This window comes from Diadema antillarum, unplaced genomic scaffold (assembly GCF_040938485.1).
Source record: "Diadema antillarum isolate AM-2024a unplaced genomic scaffold, OU_Dant_1.0 seq00000041_RagTag, whole genome shotgun sequence".
In the NCBI taxonomy this organism is placed as follows: domain Eukaryota; kingdom Metazoa; phylum Echinodermata; class Echinoidea; order Diadematoida; family Diadematidae; genus Diadema; species Diadema antillarum.
Window position 1 is genome coordinate 677353 of NW_027271153.1, and position 24217 is coordinate 701569.

A 24217-nucleotide genomic window follows, 5' to 3' on the forward strand; every position below is an offset into this window, starting at 1 on the left:
TAGGACCAACATTGAGTATTGACATTGTTTAAGCCATTTTTTCTTTTTAATGGCAGATATATCTGCTATTGGCTGCCCCTAAAAAAGAAAAAAAAATCTCAAACAATGAAAAAGGTGGATGGCGACCATCATTCACACTTGGCCAGTGGCCATCAGTTTTGTTTTGTTTTGTTTTGTTTTGTTTTTTCAAATGTTGTCATAACATATTCAAATGTGTATTTTGGCCAACATTCCATGCTGAACCCTTGCTTATAAAGCAACTATGTGGAATGCAATGTTGGCCATGAATATACACTGTAAAATCGAAAACTACACACAACACTGATACTTCGGAATGAATAACCTTGCTTCAAAGTCAACAAAGATTGGTGTAAATTACACAGGTATTTTGGAGAAATAAACATGCAAGTGTTTGCATAGTAGGATGTGTTGTGCTCCTCAGAATGATCCCTGGTCTTTTTTTTCTCAGCAATACAGTCACTTTATTGCTCTGAAAGATTCTGCTTGAATTGCTTGGCAGTCATGCTTTGGTGAAGCTGTGAAAGAACAGACACTTTGTATTCTGCTAAGCAGTGAGAACCTCTCTACGTGCTTGCATTTCAAAACTATGGAGATATCACAAGAGGGAAATGATTTTGCACTGAAATACATGCACACGTTAGGCCTGAAATTACAGCACGATAACTTTTTAATTCCAAAACACCCCTGTAGACAACCCTTCCTGACACCCACACCGCACCATGCTTGCACATTTTCATTATTTCATCTGTTCCACGCTCTACTGGGAATGATTGCCCACACATGGACACAGAAATTACCTCATTCCTTATTCAAGAACCTTACATCATGCTGGGATCTTGGCAAGGAGTTTGTTGTGTGAATTACTCACACCTCTCTCTCTTAAAGTACAACATCACTCAACCTTCAGCTCACTTACATGTAGATAATTAGAGTTAAAATCAACAACTGATGTACAGATTGGCTGAAGTTTCATTAAAATGGGAAGTGAAATAATGTAGGCCTAATTACAGAATTTCGATGGTTCATGTTTTCGAAAAACAGGAACATTAGTGGCAAGCACATAAAACTGCAATCAGATGAAGCTATGACGTCATCACCATACAGTCTTTGTTTACATGTAAACAAATTTGCATCATATTTCCTCTTTCAAAATCAGAGCAATATGAATACATGTATCATGAATCTTTTGAATCAAAGCACTATACAGTTCTGCAGAAACTGAAAAATGATAACTTTCAAAGGAGTATAAGGGTGGCAGTCGCTAAATAATCAACAAGGAAAAGTAGAAATTACGCGGTGCGTAATATATGTCCCCGCCGGAAGTAGCATTTTGTAACAAAATGTGCAATATAGGTAAAAAATCAAGGTCAAAGGTCAAAGAAGTCAAAGGTCAAAATTCTGTGTAGAAGTTTTGAAGCCCTCACCTAGTGCCATCACATAAAGCAAATGGAATCGAAATTGGGTTAGAAATGGCGAAGGAGTAGCATTTTGTAGCCAAAGTACAATATAGGTCAAAAATCAAGGTCAAAGGTCAAAGAAGACAAAGGTCAAAATTCTGTGTAGAAGTTTTGAAGCCCTCACCTAGTGCTATCACATAAAGCAAACGGAATCGAAATCGGGTTAGAAATGGCGAAGGAGTAGCATTTTGTAGCAAAATGCACAATATAGGTCAAAAATCAAGGTCAAAGGTCAAAGAAGTCAAAGGTCAAAATTCTGTGTAGAAGTTTTGCAGCCCTCAACTAGTGCCATCATATAAAGCAAACGGAATCGAAATCGGGTTAGAAATGGCAAAGGAGTAGCATTTTGTAGCAAAATGTACAATATAGGTCAAAAATCAAGGTCAAAGGTCAAAGAAGTCAAAGGTCAAAATTCTGTGTACAAGTTTTGAAACCCTCACCTAGTGCCATCACATAAAGCAAACGGAATCGAAATCGGGTTAGAAATGGCGAAGGAGTAGCATTTTGTAGCAAAATGTACAATATAGGTCAAAGGTCAAGGTCAAAGGTCACAACTGAAATTCTGTGTAGAAGTTTTAAAGCTCCCATGTAGTGCTATCATATAAAGCAAACAGAATCAAAATTGGCTCATAAATGACAGAGAAGTAGCAAATTGAACATTTTGATCACACACAGACGCACGGACGGACGGACGCACGGACGGACGGACGCACGGACGGACGCACAGACACACACACGTACGGAGCTCGTTTCATAGTCCCCTGCTCGAACTCGTTCGGCGGGGACAACAAATCTGATTGCTTTATTTTAGTGTAAGAATCTATCAGAGTGTACCTGGCATTATATACAATGTACAACTGCAATCAAATATCAATATTTGTCAAAAAGTGTGAAAAACTGAAATTCCATATCCTTCTGATTTCCTATCTGAATTGGATGCAGTGTGACTTTTTTCATGAAAACTTTACGAGCCTCAATGCCCATTCTGTTTCCATTCTCTTTGAAAGACAAACATCAATAATACAGTAATAAACTTAAATTTGTCCCAAGTTACTGTCTGAAAAGACAAAAATCCATGTCATATGTTTGGATGGACCTGCAAAATAAACATTATCAAGGAATATTACATCTTGACTAAGCATTTTTAAAACTGCCTAATGTGTATCCATAGGCAAGTAGAACTAGTATGTATGATCATAAAAACATTCACAGGTCATTAAAAAAACCCACAAAAATCTTCGGTTTCAATGTAAGAATGGCAACATTTTGGTTGTAGCTCTCTAGGACTTTCTGGAGATTTGGCTTGTACCACGGTGGCTACCGGTACATCTGCCAAGCAATGATAGCCATCTGCGATCTCCATCTGAAACATCCTGGCTAAAAGCAGCACTCTGGGTTGAAAATAACCCATCTATTTAACATCGCTGCATTCTCCACACATCTGCAGGTTGCGCACTTCCTGACGATGGCAGAATAATGTTTCATACCTCGCCTGGCGTTGGAGTGTGAGTGTGTGAATGTGTGTGTTCTGTTTCTCCATTGGGCATGTCTTGATTCTTTCTACCTGTTTTTTAGCGTTATTTGTTATTTCAAATCAAACTCCTACTAAGCGTCATTTTCAGGTGGCAGTACCCCCTTCGCTAAATCTGACTCCACCTCATTATAATTTCTCGACTGGTCAATTGGACATTTTCTATTGATGTACTGATTGCACACAAGACACGATGCAACCATCCTATACAGAACAGCACCTGCACACACTGACATTATACACACGCTGCAAATCTGGAACCTCAGCTAAATGTGTGTATGAAGAGGGTAATTCACTGCAACAGGCAATCTTCTTCTTCAGATTTTATCCCTGCCTGCTCCGTCTGTCTATTAGGCATTACTAATGCTGTTAAAGGCAGCTTCCTTTTTCAACTTGTCCCAATTTCATTTAAATTTCGTCCAAATTGGCATCGATTTAATACTACATGTATGCTTTAGCCTAGTATTAATATCACATACAAGTTCAATTGTACTGTTTTCTGGTTATAATAATGACAAACTAAATGAATAAAAGAATGAAAAGAAATCTGTATTAATCATAATCTATTTCCAAGTTCTCATAATGCATGTGCAATGAAATGTCATCCCGAGTTCAACAAGTCTATTTCTTTCGGAGATCCCAAACAACAATGAAAGAATGCATCAGCGTTGCTATTCTTATTGAGCTGATGGTAGTAGCATCACATTTTTACCCACGCCGATGAAAATCGGCAGGGGGTTATGTAAAGGGTTCCATATGTTTGTTTGTTTGTTTGTTTGTTTGTTTGTTTGTTTGTTTGTTTGTGTGTTTGTTTGTTTGTTTGTTTGTTTGTTTGTTTGTTTGTTTGTATACAAGATAACAAGAGAACGGGTAAACGGATTTGCATGAAATGTTCAGGGGATGTCTGGATAATGACAGGAAAGAATCGATTAGATTTTGGTGATAATCGGTTGACCCTTGCAAATTCTGTGCGACCTTTAAGTTTTGACCCCATGGTATAGTGACCACTCCGAAAATTTCCCGTTTATCACTTTGCGATTTTCCGCTACCATACGAAAACATAAACTCCCAAACGATCGGACTTCGCTGCTCAAATGTTCGTAAGAATTCCGAAATTTACGTTTAGGCCTATTTGAAGGACTATGTCCTTCTGGATTTATGAAAGTTCGTTCTCCGTCGTCACAAACTGGCCCATATTTTGATGATTTTTCAAATTAAAATTGATTGTTTTTTTCGTTGGAGGAGCATTTGCTCGGTCGCAGTCACACTGCACGATATGCGCGCTCAATGTCAATGCGTGTGCAAGGCCGCTGAAAATGCATCGCGCTCTACCCTGTTGGTGCAAAATAGCATCGGGGACGTTGCGGCGCTCGTTGGTGACCGAATACTGGTGCAGTAGACATTTGCATTTAACCCTTGCATTGAATAATTCCCGTAGACACTAATCATAGGGGTAATTGCCTAGGGGGTACGTAAATTTTTTTTTCTTTTGCGCTTTTGTGGATACCATCAAAGATCGTACACTCATACGACCTTTGATATCAACACACTCTCGGTTTGCTATAAGCAAAATATCCCGCAAGAAAACGGCGTATTTCTCGATTTTTAGCGCTTTTTCGGCGACCCGTCGCGTAGACAATACTCTTAAAACTGGACTTAATTCGCGCGCGCTTGGAAAAGTTCCGAATCTGCGCTTGGAAAAGTTCCGAATCTGCACTTTTGATGGTGGAATTTGGGATTTTCAATGGATTTTTGGAGGAGATTAAAGGACTTTCCTGTGGTGAATGAGTGTTACCGTATGTGAAATGATGTGATTTGCGTGTGATGTGACTGTAGAACCAAAGATCGTACACTTCAGTGTACGATCTTTGGTAGAACGCACTGGCTGGTGATAAAGGACACTGGCAATTAAGTGACCGAATTCTGGTAGATGACCGAATGCACAGTATGTTTACCCCGACTTTGTACAAGGCGTGGGTCTGCCGCCTTTGACGGCCCCTCTCTAGTTTGGTCATATTTTCAGAAAGCTTCCAACAATTAACATCCTTTTCAGTGAGAACTCAATGAGGGGTCACAGAGGGTGAACATTAGAGATGTACAGAACACCAGACTTAACTAATGTAATTAATGGCGACTGAGGTACTCAATTGCATTACTTAGTAAATGCACAAAAGTGCAGTACTGTAAAAGTGGATATTTTCGCGCGACTAATTTTTCACGCTTGGCCGGGTCAGAAGAGTTTGGCTTGTTTTTAATTCCGCAGAATCAAGACATCACGCACAGGAACATATGGCAAGCAATATTCGCATGCTTTTATTTTCACGCTAGTTTCTGGTTGCGCGAAATGCACGAAAATTTCAACACCGCGAAAATTTCCACTTTTACAGTAATATGCTGAACTTTCACTTACTGTTCATTCCAACATATCGTTGGCTGAGAACCAGAAGGCCATTATCACATTTTTTTTTTTTTTTGGGGGGGAGGGGGTTACTGAATTATTGGTACCACATTGTAGAGCTTGATCTCCTGTACATACATGTAAATGGTGTCAATTTCATATTATTTTCATTTTCAGTTAAATCTAAAATTCAAAACCAGACAGGTGCTCTTTTATCCAATATTTGGAACAATGCATATAAATCTACTCACTTTTGATTAATTTTTTTTCATAAAAATTGATAGTTTAATCTTTATGTATGCTCATATCATAGAGCCTGATAGTGCCCTTTTGATTCTCAGCTGACATTATGATTGATTTTTTTTCATCCCCCTTTCATTCTCCCCTCTCTCTCTCTTCTCTCTCTCTCTTTCTTCTTCTGCTTCTCCCTGTTGAATAGTAACTTTCATTAATCACGAATATATTCTTTAAGGTTCTCCGAGTTACATATTTCGTATTTGTGTAAAATCAGATAAAACTCCTTTTTAATTGACTTACAGTATTTCTGTAGAAGTAGATGGCCACTGCTCCCCCTATTTCTGTAAGCAGCATCAGACCAAGAACTGTACTGTACTGTGGGGCCAAGAAGAAAAGAAAACATAATATAGTCTATTAGTTGTAGGCATATAAATGTTAATTTTTAACAATAACAATGTAACAAAGACTCCAAAGAACCTCACATTATGATGTTCTGGATAATGATCACATGAGAACACAAGAAATTTTACAACTATGTATTGAAACCCAGTACTGTAGAATCAATCAATTTCTGCATGCTCTAATGTTATGATACCTGCAATAATATCTAATGTACTATCTGGCTGAGTATTTTCTTTATCTCTCTTTTCTTCTGTTGGCATGAACATGAGAAATAGTTCCACTCTCAACCAAAGTGCATTATCAGCAGGTGAGTACATAATAATCCCTCATGAAATAATAATAAAAAACAAAGCACTTGATAAGGGTACCCTGTATATTTTGAAGTTTTGACCTCTGCGGTGCAAGGTCTTCTATTCATCAACAGCAAAAAGTAACTCAAACCTTTGATTACATAAAGCCTGAACGTGCAACAACTTCTAGAGGCCATACAATTTGTCTTCCACTGTACATGTACATTCCAAAATTTTGCTCACTGCATTCACAAAGGATATGGTGTAAGCATGGCGCAGGCATGGTGTGAAAGCAAATAAGACCCAAGTTATGATACCATACCTTTACACTTGCCAACTATCAATACAAACAGTTGGTAACACAGAAAGAAGAAGAAGAAAAAAAAAATATCCCGCTTGTGTGCAGTAGAACTTCTCCAACACCCATAAAAGTTTCCACAGTTAACTCATTCTCCCATTCTGCACAATGTGGCCAACTTGAAGAACAGATTACTCTTTTAGCCATAATCTGGATTCATAGTCAACATAATTGTATGTTAATTGTGACAAATAATAAAAGAGAGAGCCCTCTGTGAAAACTGAGAGCACATAATCTCTGAAACCATACAAGTAAAAGTGTCCTCACACCACTGTCACATGGCAGATAAAAGAGCAAGGACCATCAGCACACTCTCAGGAGTGCATAACCAGTCACCATAAAAACTCTGTAATACAACAGAAACACATTAAAACCAGCATCAAATATCGAGTTTGAACACAGCTCAACATGCTGCCCTGAGGTCTAAAAGCAGCATCCGATCACTATCTACAATTCAAGGGTGTTATCCACATGACCCCATCAATACAATAACTTGAATTTAAGCTTCTCTTCAACAGTTGCTTTTTAACTACAATATATATATTATCCCCTTCCCCCACAAAAGGTCAAACACCAGCATTCATTTCTCACAGAATTCAAAGTTTATTTTGCATTTCTGGAAGTGAAAAAACAAAACATGCAAAATGTACAGTTGTAGTCTTGTTTCAAGTCTCACATACATGTACAAATTTGTTGACAAACAAAACAATGAAAGCAGCCATCATTGTATGGAACCATGCTGGTCCATTTTTCTGTCACAGACAATAGCACAACACTGATTAACTCCTTTGGCACATTCCACCTCCTTAAAACAGTTCTCAGAGCTGTCAAATGCATTCAATCTCTCAATGTAGATGCCGGGGTAAGTGCAATCCGTCAATGGGGTACAGCGTAGGTGCCAATATTCATGACTGCCGTTGTCATACTTGCGCACAACTTGATTTGATTCGTTAGATTGTCTGATTGTTCATTTGATCAAGTCTGCCTGCAGAACTTGGGACCAGTCACGTTCCTTCGTAGCTTTTATCAGCTTTAATATCTGCAGTACCTACAATGCACCATCCATTGCTCTTTGCATTTTGAGCAATTTATTGCTAAATGTTATACACAAGTGTAGTTTCCATGGCAACGGCCAACAATATCAAAATTACTTCCGGCTTGCCACTTGCATGTATGTCACTGTACTTCTGCAATGTGATATTGGTGCAGAGTTGCATGACTCAATAGAAACATTACACATCCACAGATATGGAGGTAGCTTGTACATGAGAAAGGTCTTTTCCCCCTCATTCTGCCGGCATCATACATGTTTGACCAATCTATGCGTGTCATTAAGTATTTTAATCATTGACATACAATGCAGTTAAAGGCTGTGCCAGGTTTATATGGGCCACACAAAACTCTATGTTTGTACCAGATGAAACTCTACAGACACAATGCCTGATTTATAATTTTTTTTTTTAAAGTTATCTGTGGGTGTTTTAATGCATTTTCATCATTTGCCCTCACCACCACGTCAAAAGTGAATTCATATAATTTGCTTTGTAGGCTGATGAGGAGAATATCTGTGGTAAAACCAGCAGACAAGCACAGACCACAATAAACAAAGTCGACATGTCAATACACTTTCCTGGTGGGCTATGCGGCAAGGACCAAATTATTATTTCTACTGTGAATCAAAATCATGACATCATCACGAGAAATGGACGGCGGAAATAACATTCAAGTTGCTTGCATTGCTATAAACCAAATTACTAACCACAAAAATGGAATAAATACAAGTAGCAAACTTTCACTGCCATGGCTACTTTAAAAAACAAACAAAAAATATATCCTGTATTACATGTATGCACACCATCATGTGACATGTGTCCTAAAACTGCAGGTACATGCGTGATAATGGCAACAAAAAACAAAACAGTAGTTAATGACAAACCTAGTACAGTGTACTTTGGTATCTCGCATGAAAATCCCATCACTCTTTCTTTCTACAGCCAGCATGTACATGGACTGGATTTTCCTGCTGAGTTTCATATATGCATGAAATCTACAACAAGGTATTCATTGCAATATTCTGTGCTTTCAACCATCTACAACTAGTGTATGGGCAAAAACATCTGTTCTGATAATTGACATGGGCCAAGATGACAGCCAGCTTTTCTTCTTCTTCTTCTGCTTTTGTTTTTGATTTTTGGCAAATCCAAACAATATATTCAAATATATGGCAGCCAAACAAAACGTGCCTGATGTCTCGATTATGGACTGTAATGAGGTATGCAAAAGGTATGATATGGCATCTCATTGTGTCGGAAGTGACACACTTTGGAAGGAGCACCACTATCTTTGTAGACTAAAAGTTGGTCTTAGGAAATCATTCAAAAATTTGTTTACTTTCCAGTATATTTCAGACTCATTTGGGAGAAGAGATGCTGCATACAACACACACAAAAAGGGGGTTGTGATGAAAAACAAATGCTTCCAAACCAAAGAATTTAATAAAATCAGGATATATTTTCTGTGTAAACAACAAGTAACCATATTAATTATCAAGAACAAAGACTTAAACATAGTGCTGTTCCATATATTCATTTAATATTGGTTGCTTTCTGGAGATGTAGTCTTTTGCTAATCTGAATGGTACGTGATAAGTTCATAAAATTTCTGATTTTACAGGAATTCATCTTCCTTGCGTGATTGAACATTTTGTGAATGAAACTTAATGATGGTTTAAATTGTGCTTTCAATTGCATCACTAAAAGAGAGTTGTATCTTCTGTAACAGTGGCAGTAACAGCTTTGAAAAACACATGACATGTTGAGTGACACTTCATTTGCAATAACTTCTATTTTAGTGGCACTTACAAAGTGTACTGACACATCTCTCTCAAAAAGTGACAGCTCACTTACCTACACTGTAGGGTCTCACAGTACCATGCATAACAAGATCACATGATGCTTTGTAATACTGTTGTTCAAATTTCACAATGCTGGGAATTCCCCTGAGCAGTGCAGGCTTTATTCTTAGAAGAGTATTTTCCATTAAAGGAAAAGAAAACAAAGAGACTGCCATGATGGAATCTTTGATATCCAAAGATATGCATGAACATTAAATCTCCCACAAAATAAATCACACTTTAACAGATATATGTGGATTTCTGTGGACTGTAAGTTTTATACTAATCATTTTTGCTCTCAGTTATCTAAACATCATCAACCACTACACAATTACTGTAGTTAATGGATGCACAGATACAGAAAATAATAATTTCTGCAATTGATGCCAACATGGCACCAATCTATCAAATTTCTTCCATTTAATGGTCTACATATGATGCAAAGACTTGAGTTATTTAGTGAAAATTGGGTACACATGCATACAGTAAGCTTTGGAATGATGTATACTCAGTCCCTCTGCCGTGCCTTATCAGTTTGAAAAGTTAATGAATGCATCCCATTCCATTAACGCACAAAGCATGCCCATTTGTGCATCACATTTTTATAAAATGGTTGCATTAAAAAAAAAAAAAGTACTGCAAAGGTGAGATTACACCTTGCATCCCATTGTGTATCTGGAACACTGAGTCACACATCCTGGGCAAAACCATATTGAAAAAAACAAACAAAAAACAACTGACTCACAAATTTACAAGAAATATTTCACTGGAAGAATTTCACCAACACATAGCCCAATATTTTTAACTATTTTTGCATGGCAATCGGCTATAATCAGATTGCAGAGATTCTGCGACCAATTTTATGATTTGCCTCACTTGCAAAATGAAATTGAGGTGTAGCAGCATTGCCGTAGATGGGGTTCCAGCAAGCAGGATAGTTCGTTGAGGTTCTCCAAATGTGCTGGGGATCATGTTCAAAGCCGTGTCCTTGATACATTATGAAATCAGATAAGATCCCGGAATCACGTCATCGGCTACATAGAAATAGTACACATCAGTGAAGAACTCCCCATGAGGCGCATTGTGCCTTTAACAACATTGTCGATCTGCTATTTAAGCTTACTTAATCTGATAATTCCCGAAATGACTCACATGGGTACATACAAGCACAACCGTTTATCCTTGACTTTGGTGGCAGATCATGTGCTTCTACGTGATTTGAAAAGAGAAGGCAAACCTCTCACTGTCACTATTAGAAATGAGGAAAACCTTCTACACTGCACAGCACTACACTGCTAAAGCTTAACTTTCATACAGTTGCTTAACATTTTTCATGTTTGAAATGTACAGTGTATATTATTTGAATCTTCATGGCTTGAGGTATTCATGTCTTACTTTTTAAATATTTGCATTCATGAGAACTTTCATATCATTACTTCCAGATACTCTTCCCCTCCCCCCAAGACATCACTGTACATATTACAGTATCCTCAAGGTCAGCCGTAATAAGTGCACCTGCACCATCCCAAAGTTTCAATTAAAAAAACCCTCCAATTTGTGACTTGCGACATCAAACCTGATCACAAATCAATGTGCTATTTGCATAGATCTGAAGATGCAACTAGACCAAGCCAACTGAGAAAATATCCCGAGATATCTCCCAAGGTGAAATGTAGTTTGATGGAAGTTGGCACGGGCTCTCTCCTCATCTGAAATCTTCACCAACAGTTGAACAATTCAAAAAACAATTTGAAAACATCTATTCTGAAACCCAACGTGCTCCTTGAGCTTGCACTATCACTGCTCAGTAGATTGTACATATTTTGACTCCAATAATAACCCAGGGATGAACTCTTAAAGCCCTCTGTATCCACAGGAAACGGCGCAATATGAATAACAGCTTTCATGATTTGTGATAAAGAGCATTATCTGGCGAAATAGATTGCATCAAGTAGTGAAGATGCATTCAAGAAAATTTTGGGATGCCAGTTGATGGTGGACATTTCCATATTTTTGGTTTTGTATTTAAGTGAGCATTTCCCCTTCATTTCCATTAAACCTTTAATATGAGGCTCTTTTCTCTTTGTGTGACACACACACACACACACACACACACACACAAAATAAACATGTAAATCGAAATGCGATTCATTCTTGCTTCAGAAGCATTCTGACAGAATGAAATCAACAGAACAGATAATATTCAACCCAAGGAGACAAATAAACTACAGAATATCCAACACTGAAGTGTCATTATTAAAATTTTTCTCTTTGCTAATGGTGTCTGTCATTCAACCCCCCCCCCCCACACACACACACCACACAAGGGACTCTCGTCTAAATTTGAGTTTCGATGCCTTTTTCTATTAACACCTTTAAAAGGAGGGGACTGCAGCAGCTGAAAATTGACCTCAATTTCTGGGATAAAACTGGCCCTTCCTGCCTCACCTTATCAGATGGGGACAGCATAATAGCTGCAGGGGTCCATAGGTAATCAAATATTGAACTTCTGAGAGGGTATGATTCTACAGGATTCATGGTTCATGTATGTGACACCATTCAGACTGCAGGGTTCTTGTTTGTTTACACCCTTTAAAATCAAATGACTTTGCACAACACCACTTTGCAGTCCACTTTATATTCTCATTCTCTTTTTATTTATTTTTTTTTTTTTTGTAAATCCTGGTACAGGCCTATATGCAATTTTTTTCCCCCACTACATTTTGCATAATAGCACAATTTTCTCAACTTTGCTCACCACATAACATCACATTTTCTCATGAATGAATGTGCCATATCAAAGTACTTAAATGATGTACAACAAGACCGGGCATAATTTTCAGACATGTGCCAAGTTGACTCGACCTCCCCTTCCATCACTGGCAGGGGACATCATTTAACACAATGCACCAGTACAGCATTCCGAAACACACATACTTGTACATGTACTACCCAAGAATAAGGTAGTCTTGAGTTTCCACTGCTATGCACTGTCACAACAGGGGGCATGTAGGCCTACTAACTATAAAGCAGAATATTTCTGCGACATGAAATTTTCACGAATTGGAACCAACAGCTTTTTTTCACGGCTTGAAATTTTCCCTATTTGTCACTAGCATTCAACGCACATATACATAGTGTAGACAAGAACTTTTGAGAGCATTATAATTTTGTTAATCTTGGCTCTCGCAAAATTTGCAAAATCAAAATGCATGCAAACATTCCTGGTTTTACAGTACATGTAGTTTGAATGCTCTCATGTTGAAACGTTGCATGGTCATGTCACTATATTGTTACGACCAAAATCACTCCGAGAATGATCGCACAAAAGAAACAATCAACTGATGTTCAGGTGGTTTATTAACAGTAATATCGTGGGTACAGACTGGTAATCGGCGTCATATCAGTACAACAATGATCAATAAAAACAATTACAAATCGGTAATGGAATCACTTACATGCATCCAAACTATCACAAAATCGCTACAATTCCCTGATAGTGTCCAGATACGATGTTCGATGCACAGACGAATGATCCTTGATGCACCGATGAATGATTCCTCTGACGTAACTCCAGAGGCGCAGGTTACGATAGTCCACGGTATAAATCCGGGGTAAAATCCACGATATATGTCCACGGGAAAACGTGCAGAATCCAAACGTTGTGACGACCACGTCCAGTTGAGGCGTTGAATGATGATTCACATAATAATGTCCAGCTAAGAATCCAGCCCACCACAGCTTTGCCGTAACAATGTCCATTGACATAAAAATGGAGTCTCTCTCCAATGTAGGCAAATTAATTATCTGCAGGCAAAATGTCTCCCAGGCCTTATCTCCACAAACATAACAGGTCAGCAGGTAACACAGGACTGACTATAACAAGTCGCTTCAGAGCCAGAAGTGACGTAACTCTCAGAGCAGAGGTGTTGGGTACTCTGCCTACTGCAGAATTTCTCTGGCTTATATACTATCCATTCACCCCCTTCTAGCACATTCTATAACTCTCTCCAACCTACTAGCCAGTCTAAGTTCCAGGAAACTTGGATGACTCACTGCCTAACTATGTACAAAACATCATTGCCAAGAATAACTACCAATCACATTGGGCTACAGGGACAGTGCCTCACTCAGCCAAATATGTTAGCACTTCCCAGAAAATTCTGGAAAGGGTGAAATCATTCTAAATTGAGTGAGTTATAATGTATTTCCTCTTACATGCATGTACTGTGTAGTTACATTGTATACCACCTAGAAAATTCTCCACTGATCTGGTCAGCCTGTATGTACTATATCTATACCACATAGAATGTTCTCCATTAATCTGGTCCACCTGTGTACATACACATTAAAACAGCCTGGCATACAGTACATCATACATGTACGTGTACATAACTACTAGTGTGTACATTTGTGACACCATCCCCCATGGGAAAAAGAAAGCCTTGCTGTAGCAAGGGTTTCTTTTACCTTCACAATTTCTCATTGTTATTTGCAACGAATGTGAGGTAAAGTCCAAGTCAAGCAACAATAATCACATACTATCACATGCCTTTTGGATAGCTGTATTAATTCCATGTTCTCTTTTCATGGATACCATTTACAATGATATTGCTTGGATTCTCAGAGCTTATACAATCATATCAAACTGTTTTGCACACATTAATGAATATGCTAAACACATACACTGGAAATGATATAAGGTGAAAACTTTTCACCCTTAAATTCTACTGTGCTATCCACTACCTATGTCACACCAACTGACTTTCTGTCATAGCATTCTTTCAGCATTTTGACATGACACATCCTCTGATCTTTGCATCTGTCTGGTGTGCTGATCACATAGTTCACATGATTGAGTTTCTTTTTGACACAGTATGGGCCACTGAACTTGGCTTTCAGTGGTTCACCTTGTATGGGTAGCAGTACCAAAACTTTGTCACCTGAGTTGAAAGTTCGGGCTTTGGCATTTTTGTCTGCCTTTCTCTTCATAGAGTCTTGTGACACTTTCAAGTGTTCCCTAGCTACCTCACAAGCCTTTGAAAGCCTTTCACAAAACTTTGACACATAGTCAAGTAGGTGGACCTCATCATCCTCAGTCATGAATTTCTCTTTGATGAGCTTCAGTGGGCCCCTAACTTCATGACCGTACACCAACTCAAATGGGCTGAAACCCGTCGACTCATTTGGGGAGTCCCTCGTTGCAAATAGCAGGAAAGGGATGCCCTTATCCCAATCCTCGGGATACTCCTCACAAAATGCCCTAATCATTGTCTTTAGGGTCTGGTGGTAGCGCTCCAACGCACCTTGGGATTGGGGATGATAAGCTGACGACTTCAGCTGCTTCACACCCAAACGATACATCACCTCTTGAAATATGCCTGACATGAAATTTGACCCTTGGTCAGACTGCACTTCCTTGGGCAACCCATACCTAATGAAAAACTGCACTAGAGCATCTACCACAGTCTTAGCAGTGATATTTCGCAATGGGATAGCCTCTGGAAACCGTGTGGACATATCCATGATTATCAAGAAATACTTGTGACCCGACCTAGTCCTAGGCAAAGATCCAACACAGTCAACTAAAACCCGACTGAATGGTTCTTCAAACGCAGGTATCGGAATCAATGGCGCCGGCTTCACCGAATGCTGTGGTTTACCAGCCACCTGACATGTGTGACAAGTCTTGCAAAACTCAGCCACATCCACATTCAACCCTGGCCAATAAAAATGCCTCATGATCCGATCCTTTGTCTTTCTGACGCCTAAATGGCCGCCAACAGGTAACTCGTGAGCAATCCTCAAGATCTCACCGCGGTAACTAGGAGGGACAACAACTTGACGGACCACCGTCCAATCCTCATCAGCTGGCCTATGGGGAGGTCTCCACTTCCTCATCAAAATGCCATCTTTGACGTAATAGCACTCAGGGACCTTTTCAGCCTCAGCCTCAGAACACGCCGTCTGAGACAAGCCTTTCAACTCAGAGTCTGCCTGCTGTGCTTCAACCAAGGAAGACTTGCTAAACAGCCCATCACTGTTAGCCTCGGAGCCTAATACAGCAACCCCATCATTCAAATCCTTGAAAAAGGTTTCTGCCAACCAAACACCGGAATTCTCCTCCACATCAACAGAATCCGCATCATCTTGAACAGCTCTACGAGCCTGAGACCTAGTCACAACACAATCTGGGAAAATCCCAGGAAACTCCTCCTGCAACTGCTCAGTTTCAGCAACCACCACTGGTTTATCCGAAACAACTGGAGACACAACCACCTTATCCCCAGCCAAGTCATTCCCCAACAAAAAGTCAATGCCTGCCATGGGCAACTCAGGAACAACTCCAACAGTCACAGGACCAGAAACTAGGTCACACTTCAAATCCACTCTATACAGTGGCACTGACATATAACTGCCATCAACAGTCTGAATCAAGACTTTTGCATTCACTGCACTATCTGGTGGAAAAGTCATACCACCATCCACCATCAACGACTGAGAGGCCCCCGTATCCCGCAGGATGACCACTGGCTTACCTGCCTCACCAGAGGTACATGGGGTCACCTCACCATCAAACAAAAAGCTACGATAGCTCTCATCCACCTGCTTCAGCCTATCTTTGAATTTGGGAGATTGACTTTCAACGGCCTGTGTTTCACTGAACGGGACACTGTTTTCGGGTAGGACACTTTTTGACATGACAAATCCCATGTCCTTCTTTGTTTTGTTTTGCAACTTCCAACACTGTGACTTTACATGCCCTGTCTTATTACAGTGAAAACATTTGATGACATTTGCACTTGTACTGGACCCTTTATCAGATGGAGGCTTTGGTGCCGATGAAGTTTCAGAACTCGTGCCTTTTTCAGAACCAGCACTCTTTGGACTGCTCGACTGATTTTTGTCTCTCTTATTTCCAGAGAAATTCCTGAAAGGTGGTCTGTTGTCATTTCTGTGGGTCAGCTCATACTCATCAGCCATCAAGGCTGCTTTATGCAAACTTGTCACTTTGTGATCATCCAAATGTGACCTCACACTGAAAGCAACACTCTTTTTGAATTCTTCCAAGAGAACAACCTCACGTAGGTTATCAAAATCCTGATCCACTTTCAGGGACCTGTACCACCTATCAAACATCATTTCTTTTTCACGAGCAAACTCAATATGTGTCTGGCCTGGTCTGCGGTACGAATTTCTGAACTTGTGTCTATATGCCTCTGGCACCAACTCATAAGCATTCAACACTGCTTTCTTGACTGTAGCATAGTCACGTGATTGCTCTTCAGAGAGAGATGAGTACACATCGGCTGCTTTGCCGACAAACACACTTTGAAGGAGCAAGGGCCAAAATTCCTGTGGCCAGTTCAAACTGTTAGCCACCTTCTCAAATGACACAAAATATGCATCAACTCTGTTTTCTTCAAACTTGGGCACCAATCGAATGTTCTTTGCCAAATCAAAATCAGAAGGAGCCCTTTCACGATTTCCAACAGCGTGTGCATGAGTCAATTCCATCTCACGCAATTTCATTTGCTGCTCCATTTCGAATTTCTTCATTTCCATTTCTCTTTGTTTTTCCCTTTCCAGCATTTCCATTTCCCTAGCCCTTTGCTCTCTTTCTGATCTCATCTTCTCTTTCTCTATTTCCAATCTAGCTAGCTCAAGCCGTGTTTGATCTGAAATGTGAGCTTGATCGGAAATGTCAATTTCTTCTTTGAGCTCCATGTGACCAGCTACTAAGTCAAGAATCTCTGCCTTTCTAGCACCTTGTGGAACATCCACATTTAAATGCTGTGCAACAGCAGTCAAATCACATTTGCGTAACCTTTGCAAATCTTTGAGGGACAAATCTGTCCTCTGAACAAATGCCTGAACATCCATTGTACTGATTGACATTGTCACACTGTATTACACACACTATACAATTGAACAACCAACTCAACTGGTATTATGTCTGTACCAATATTCTGGATTCCGGAATGTTCCAAATTCTAAGTTTTGGCTTAAATTCACTTCTCGGACACAAGCCCCCAATTTTGTTACGACCAAAATCACTCCGAGAATGATCGCACAAAAGAAACAATCAACTGATGTTCAGGTGGTTTATTAACAGTAATATTGTGGGTACAGACTGGTAATCGGCGTCATATCAGTACAACAATGATCAATAAAAACAATTACAAATCGGTAATGGAATCACTTACATGCATCCAAACTATCACAAAATCGCTACAATTCCCTGATAGTGTCCAGATACGATGTTCGATGCACAGACGAATGATCCTTGATGCACCGATGAATGATTCCTCTGACGTAACTCCAGAGGCGCAGGTTACGATAGTCCACGGTATAAATCCGGGGTAAAATCCACGATATATGTCCACGGGAAAACGTGCAGAATCCAAACGTTGTGACGACCACGTCCAGTTGAGGCGTTGAATGATGATTCACATAATAATGTCCAGCTAAGAATCCAGCCCACCACAGCTTTGCCGTAACAATGTCCATTGACATAAAAATGGAGTCTCTCTCCAATGTAGGCAAATTAATTATCTGCAGGCAAAATGTCTCCCAGGCCTTATCTCCACAAACATAACAGGTCAGCAGGTAACACAGGACTGACTATAACAAGTCGCTTCAGAGCCAGAAGTGACGTAACTCTCAGAGCAGAGGTGTTGGGTACTCTGCCTACTGCAGAATTTCTCTGGCTTATATACTATCCATTCACCCCCTTCTAGCACATTCTATAACTCTCTCCAACCTACTAGCCAGTCTAAGTTCCAGGAAACTTGGATGACTCACTGCCTAACTATGTACAAAACATCATTGCCAAGAATAACTACCAATCACATTGGGCTACAGGGACAGTGCCTCACTCAGCCAAATATGTTAGCACTTCCCAGAAAATTCTGGAAAGGGTGAAATCATTCTAAATTGAGTGAGTTATAATGTATTTCCTCTTACATGCATGTACTGTGTAGTTACATTGTATACCACCTAGAAAATTCTCCACTGATCTGGTCAGCCTGTATGTACTATATCTATACCACATAGAATGTTCTCCATTAATCTGGTCCACCTGTGTACATACACATTAAAACAGCCTGGCATACAGTACATCATACATGTACGTGTACATAACTACTAGTGTGTACATTTGTGACAATATCACTACTCTGTGTGTATAAAAGTGACCATCAAAAATATACAACTTTCAGAGTTGCGCTCCTCATAAATCTCAATTACACCGTTTGCATGACACTGCATTGCCTTGAAGCTGAAAGAATGTAGACATCACATTATACTTAACAAGATCATTTGAACAGTGAAGGAGCAGAAAAAAAAAATGGGTTTCTTAAAGGGCTGCTTCTTCTTTATCTGTCCATTATTAATCACACCGACAAACGGCACAGACAAATCACCAGTGGTAACCACTGAGTTTAACATGCATATATTAACACATATAACCACAACCTCTTGATATCATCCAGGTAAACTGCTGGTAAAGAGTCTACCTTGGATTCATGAGTGTCAATTCTGGGGGTATATTCACAGATTACCCAGGCGTGTCATTCTTTCTTCACATCAAGGCTTGCATGGTATGTGTCAGCTTCTCTCAGAACAATCACCTAGAGCAGGAAGTTGATGTCTCATAAAATAGGTACAAAAGGCCATATTCTACCCTATCCTACCCCTCCGATTTGCCTTGAACATCTCATTATTCTCACTAATCTGAATATCCCCACGTGACAGAGGCAATTTTGGATGAAACACAAACGGAATACCTACAGCCATCCACACAACGTCTACGCCTCATATTGCACTGAGAAGAACTTTGATAACTTACAAATCTCAATGGATAAAGTTGGCTACGGGTACATCAGAATACCAAGTTTTCGTAGAATCTTTTATTGCATTCTGCAAACACTCAATGTCTGCGATTGCTATGGTGATGTACAAAACTAGCACCCAGGGAAAATCTAGGGTCAGAGGATCCATTTTCCCCCATCCCCCAAAAGTTTTGAAGATCCAGTGAGAAATGTTTTGTCATGCTGATTTGCCTCTAACAGGATATTGGTCTATGGGGTGAGGTGTTGTTGTTTTTTTTTTGTGCTAGTGACTGATGACTACTAGTAGTATTCACTTGTAAAAACATTTCCCTTTAAGACATCATTGTCAACACTAAAGTGACTTGCAGGTACAACTGATTATGGTGCTCTTCTTCAAGTGACTGTTTTTATTTTATTTTATTTTATTTTTTATTTTTTATTTTTTTTATTTATTTATTATTATTATTATTATTATTATTATTTTTTTTTTGGGGGGGGGGGGATCAAAAGCTATGCCTGGCTCTTGTAGCGGCAGTTGCCCGCAGAAGAAATGATTCCTCATGTAAGCAATAGTGTGTACATGTGACTAACTAATCAGAAAACATGGAGTACAACTGAATCATGACAGAGCAATGAATAATTGCATGCCAATGATATCATCTTATATTATATGTATATAATATATAATATATAAGATATGGGTAATGAATATAGAGCCTAGATGTGTTCATGGTTATTCTAATGTGACCCAAATGGCACTCCTTGATTTTGAACAGAAAATGCCAAAACAAGATTTCTTCTGAACTGGACATCTGCATGACAGAGATTCTCTCTCACTGATAAGGAACAAAACAGTTTTTCATTCACTTACACGAACTGTATTGATATGAAATAAGGCATATCTTGTACAGGTTTCCAGGCTAGGAAAAAAAATCTGACATTTATTTTCCAAGAAATAATGACTGGAGAATCTGACAACAAAGAGTTTTGAAATCAAGTCAAAGATGTACGGGCCAACAATTATTTTGCTCACATTAATTACAGTTTTGAATGACATATTTGACCACTAAAAAACTTAATGACAATACACTGTAGATGTAAATTCACTAATACAAAAAAAGGAACAAGAAAGAAAAAATATAAAATATGGGTACCTGATCATTGCATAAATGTGCTTTGAATTAAAAATCACTGCAACCATCTTGAATTAAATACACATTGTATCCACATATTGGAGTATGTTTCATGAATACTGAAAGTGAGGACTACATGTTTGCCTAATATTGTATGCTATGCACAGATATACTCCATGTACAAAATCATATGAGTCAGCAGAAATTGGTCAGCACATACAATGTATTAAGTTAATCATACGAAAGTTTCCTTGCTCTTACAGCAGCCAAAGACCATGACTAAGAGAGCAAACATATTCCAGCTTTTAACTCACAACAGTCATTACAGTTTTGCATGAAGATTAAAGGGGAAGGCTAGTAACTGATCAGTGGGAATCAGTGGAAATGCTGGGAGATGATTATTCCAATCCTTATGGGATTCATTCAAGAGTTCATTGTATATCTATTGTTGTGTGAAAATGATTTGCTTCAGAATGGTCTCATATTCAAGTAATGTGCAGTTTAATGCTTCCAGATTAGCGTCCCTGGTCAGTGACGGAGCATTAATCTGCACATTACTTGAATATGAGACCGTTCTGAAGCAAATCATTTTCACACAACAATAGATATACAATGAACTCTTGAATGAATCCCATAAGGATTGGAACAATCATCTCCCAGCATTTCCACTGATTCCCACTGATCAGTTACTAGCCTTCCCCTTTAAATATTTCATCTCTTTGTAAGGCAACATAGAGAAACTTTAAAGGTAAAATACAAAAGAAGCACTTCAAATTCCCACTAGTACATTGTATGTGACTCAAGCTAACATTTGGTTTCAGAAACATGTCAAAATTGTGGACGAAGCCTGTGGGTTTAGCAGAGAGAATTTACTGTGTTTGCTGAAGTTTTTATTAAAATTTGCATTGACTGCGTGATGGTTGAACATAAAGTTAAAGTCTGATTCAGTCATTTAAAATTTCATTTCGACATACCGTTTAAATGTGTCTTTGCAACTATTGCTTTTACTGGAAGTCACAATGACCGTATTTCTTGTCTAAACTCTTCATGATAGCTTGCCAATGTGGGCCAGCTCACCTGCTTGCAATGTAGATAATACAGCGAAATTATTCAGGCATATATAGATATAGTCAAAATCTTAACCACTAAAAGCAAATGCAACAAGATTAAATTTTGTACTTTTGGGGGGAAACAAATGTAGACAAAAGTACTAAATACAGGGTAGCTTGTTCAATACAGCAAAGGTCTCTTTCTGAGAAAATAAAGCATGTTTATGGCTATTCTGTAGTATGCATGATAAGCACTTTGACAGAGTTCTGCGGGGAGGATAAATCATACTTTAATGACTGTCTCTATGGGGAAAACCCCCTTTCTGCCTGAAATCTGGCTTTTCTAGATCAGGGGAGGCAAAATGAAAATTACAATATGCTGAAGGTCAGAGGTGAAACAGACACACCTCTCAGAGTCAAGGTAGTGTCAACTATCATCAGAAAGCTATCAACATGTGCTCTCCCCACCCCTTACTCACTGCCCCTCCCTCTTCCCATTCATACACTTTTCTCACATGGTAATAAAACTCTGACCGCTTTTCAATTCACTTTCACCCTTGACATTCTAAACTACAATGTTTGAAGAGGAAGTCACATTTGACTAAACATGAAAGTAACTTCAAATGGTTCACCTTGAAAGTGAAGTTACTAGTACTTAGTCAAATGATGATGACATGTTACCATTCGGGCCTAGGGCAATAACCCTCAGGCAATTACTCAGGACCCTTCCCCTGGCCTAATCCTGGCCTAATGCTAGTCCTAATCCTGAACCTGATCCAAATGTTAACTCAAACACTAACCCTAAATCTAACCCTAACCCTAATCTTTACTCTAACCTTACCATAAACCAGTAATTAGCAGGGGGGGGGGGATTTTCCTTGGCAGTAATTGCCCTGATACCATTGTATAAAGATTTTCTCTTTAATAGTGCAATGGACACATCACACCTAGTTTAGAAATGGATTAGTATGCGATGTTACTTTGATAGTGCCAAACAACAACAACTAGCATCAAGAGATTGATATTAAGTGCCATTCTACCCACCCTGCCATTTTGAACTTCATGCTGATTTTAATTTGAATAAAAATCTACCAATCAATCAATCAAGCAATCAATAAATGAACAGAGACAAAGTAAAATCAGATGTCATATTGTAATAATACAAAACCAGCATCAAGTAATACTTTTACGGTGCAATAAGATTTCTTTTTCAACTTGACTTTGATAAACTCATATGGGCAATTCCACGGTAACTGACGTTACGCGTAAGGATTTTCATGAAATTGTTTACCTTGTAGTTTTGTGAATGAAAGCACCTGGGGCTTGCAATTAGCATTGATGAATGAGTTCATGAGAATGAAGAAATAGGTGGAAAGTTTTTCTCTCAAACTGCATTTCTTATCACATAGCAAGTGAAAATGTGTCGGTAACTGACGTTACGGAAAAAGGACATGGGAATTTATGGTGTAGATTTAAATGGAAATATCTCATGTCCCTGACTTTTAACCTTTATGTGTTTAATATGGCAATACACTTAGGTTCTTAGGAACAGGTGTGCAAAATAATGTGCACTTTAGTTGTCTCCTTTTAGCACCATGCAAGTTTCAGTGAAGGCATGACGGTAACTGACGTTACGCTTACATTTGCCATAGGGTTTACACATGCAAAATCATGATTGGGAATAGCTTTGTGATTTTTCATAATTCTGACCATTCAGAATGATTTGTTTGATATGGAGTCATACCTTGGTTCATCAGTCATAAATACACAAATGAGATGAAACATTAGTCCATTTTCTTTGTGTTCTATGAAAACTTAAAGGTAAACATGTCAGTAACTGACGTTACGTAACTGACGTTACACATACTTTGCCATGGGGTTTACAGAGAACTAATTTCTTTAACAGGTTATTATACTGCTGCAATATACCAGTATCAATCCCATGCAACTACTTAGCAACAAATTAAAACAAAATCTAAAGACACAAATGGGTTGGGTCCTTAGGGGGCAAACCCCCCCCCCCCATGCCATAACACAGTTGGGCAAAAATAAAGTAAATGCACAAGAGGATATTTCTTGACATTTGTCTTAAGATTGAATTCTAATTCAACATTTATGATTACACAGAGCCATTAATAGATTAAGCAGTTCCAAGTATAAATACATGCATAATTGACATGACTAAGGGTTTTTTTTTTTTTTATTTAATGAACAGGAAATTTTCTATATCTAGAGTGCTCCACCCATAATACCTTTACACAAAACATGGATATTTTTTTGCTTGAAAAAAAAAATCAAAAAATCAAAATATATTTCAGGTCATGGGGAAAACACACTTATCAACTCATAAATATGCATAAATATGTATGAAATCTATTGTGATATATTTCTTCTCCTTTTCTTTATTTTACTCCTTCTCCTTCAAGGCATTGTTAGGGCCATAAATAAAAAAAAGGTCTCCATCATCAATCTAAATGAAAAGTGTAGCACTTTTAATATTTCTCTGTGAAGAAGAAAAACAAATGCTTTTTTGGTCAAAAGAGCATTATTGGTTTACACTATTCCTTGCTTGAAGTAATTGAACTGGTTTTCTTTTCCTTTACACTGATATATCA

General features: G+C 38.7%; 1 protein-coding gene across 1 annotated transcript in view; it reads right to left on the reverse strand.

Moving 5' to 3' along the window:
- The window catches only part of LOC139725430 (tetraspanin-17-like), a 67690-nt gene that overhangs the window by 18861 nt on the left and 24612 nt on the right, over positions 1 to 24217 (reverse strand). Inside the window, exon 4 of the mRNA XM_071636504.1 lies at positions 5945 to 6019. Within this exon, the coding sequence (XP_071492605.1) occupies positions 5945 to 6019 (75 nt within the window). The remainder of the gene's footprint in view (positions 1 to 5944; positions 6020 to 24217) is intronic.